This window comes from Chaetura pelagica, unplaced genomic scaffold, assembly GCF_000747805.2.
Source record: "Chaetura pelagica isolate M959 unplaced genomic scaffold, ChaPel_1.0 scaffold743, whole genome shotgun sequence".
Classification (NCBI taxonomy): domain Eukaryota; kingdom Metazoa; phylum Chordata; class Aves; order Apodiformes; family Apodidae; genus Chaetura; species Chaetura pelagica.
Window position 1 is genome coordinate 74,092 of NW_009952703.1, and position 1,329 is coordinate 75,420.

General features: G+C 65.8%; 1 protein-coding gene across 1 annotated transcript in view; it reads right to left on the reverse strand.

Moving 5' to 3' along the window:
• Positions 1 to 1,329, reverse strand: part of HDAC7 (histone deacetylase 7) — a 27,716-nt gene that overhangs the window by 19,235 nt on the left and 7,152 nt on the right. The window contains 2 exon segments of the mRNA XM_009994082.1: positions 243 to 496; positions 1,010 to 1,132. Of these exon segments, the coding sequence (XP_009992384.1) occupies positions 243 to 496; positions 1,010 to 1,132 (377 nt within the window).

The following is a 1,329-nucleotide window of genomic DNA, read 5'->3' on the forward strand; positions in this document are numbered from 1 at the left end:
GAGAAGGAGGAGGAGAAGCAAGAGAAGGAGGAGGAGGAGGAAGAGAAGGAGGAGGAGGAGGAGGAGGAGGAGGATTAGCTGGGACACAGCAGGGGCAGGGATGGCTCATCCTCACCCTGCCCAGAGCAGGGCACACACCTGGCGCTGTCCCGGGAACCCCAGGGCCAGAGGAAAAGGGTTTCCCAGTGCCCAGCAGGGACCTCCTGCCCAGTTCTGGGGCTCCCTACAACCTGGCCACCTACCCTGGCACTAGTGGCAGCTGGCAATCCCAGGGTGATGGCTGGAAGGGAGGCTGCACCCTGCAGGGCAAACTGGGCCAGGGAGCTCTCCTGCAGCATCAGGCGCTGGGCCAGGGGAGGCTGCACCAAACACAACCTGTTAAGTCTCCTGCTCCAGCCCTGGCAGAGCTCAGCAAGGGCACGGGCAGCAGAAGAAGGTGGCAGAGCCCCTGCAGCCTGGGAGGAGCCCTGGGCTTGGGGCAGGGGGCACTGGGGACCTGTGGGGGCCACTGGGAGAGGAGGACTCGGGTTGGGCAGAAGGTCCCACCGTGCAGGGAGAGCAAGGGCAGCTCCTGGGTTGAGGGCTGGGGATGCTGCTACTGAGCCTAGGGTGGGAGTGGGAGGGGAGCAAAAAAAACCCCAAGCCCTTTGCTGCCCTCCCTCCCCTCTGGAAGAGCTGCCCTTCCCGGGGGACAAACCCCCCTTTTGGCTGGAGGGGGGAGGTGATGGAGCTGCTCTGCACAGCCAGGAGGCCTCACCACCTTGGTCTTGGACCTTGCCAGCCTTGCAGGTCCATCCTGGGGACCCCAAAAGCAGCAGAGGACAAGTTCCCTCCCTCCTCTGTCCCTGTTCCCTGCAAGGTGGGCACTGCCCAACCCCAGAGCTGGGATAACATCCCATTCTGATCCACCAGGGAACCCTGGGTGGGCTGTAGCTGCTCCAGCCTGGCCCTCAAGGTCTCCCCAAACCCCCTGGGGGGTCTCCCAAGGGGGTCTCTTGGTGGGGCTCACCGAGGGGCTCGGGGGGGCGTCTCTTGAGCGAGGGGGGAGCGCTCTCCTTGCGGGTCAGGGGGTTCTTGCGCCGGTCCAGGCACTTCCTGGGCTTGCAACGAACCTTCAGGTTGGGCTCCGAGGCTGCCAGAGCAGGGGGGGGAGAGCCCGGGGGGTTTGCAGGGTCAGGACACCCCCCCTACCCCCCTGCAAAGGGGGGCTGCGAGGGCAGCGTGGTGGGATGGGAGGTGAGACCCCCGCCAGCCCCAGTGAGGACCCAGCTCTCCTGGCTCTGGCACCCCAAAGCTCTCCTGGCTCTGGCACCCCAAAGCTCTCCTGGC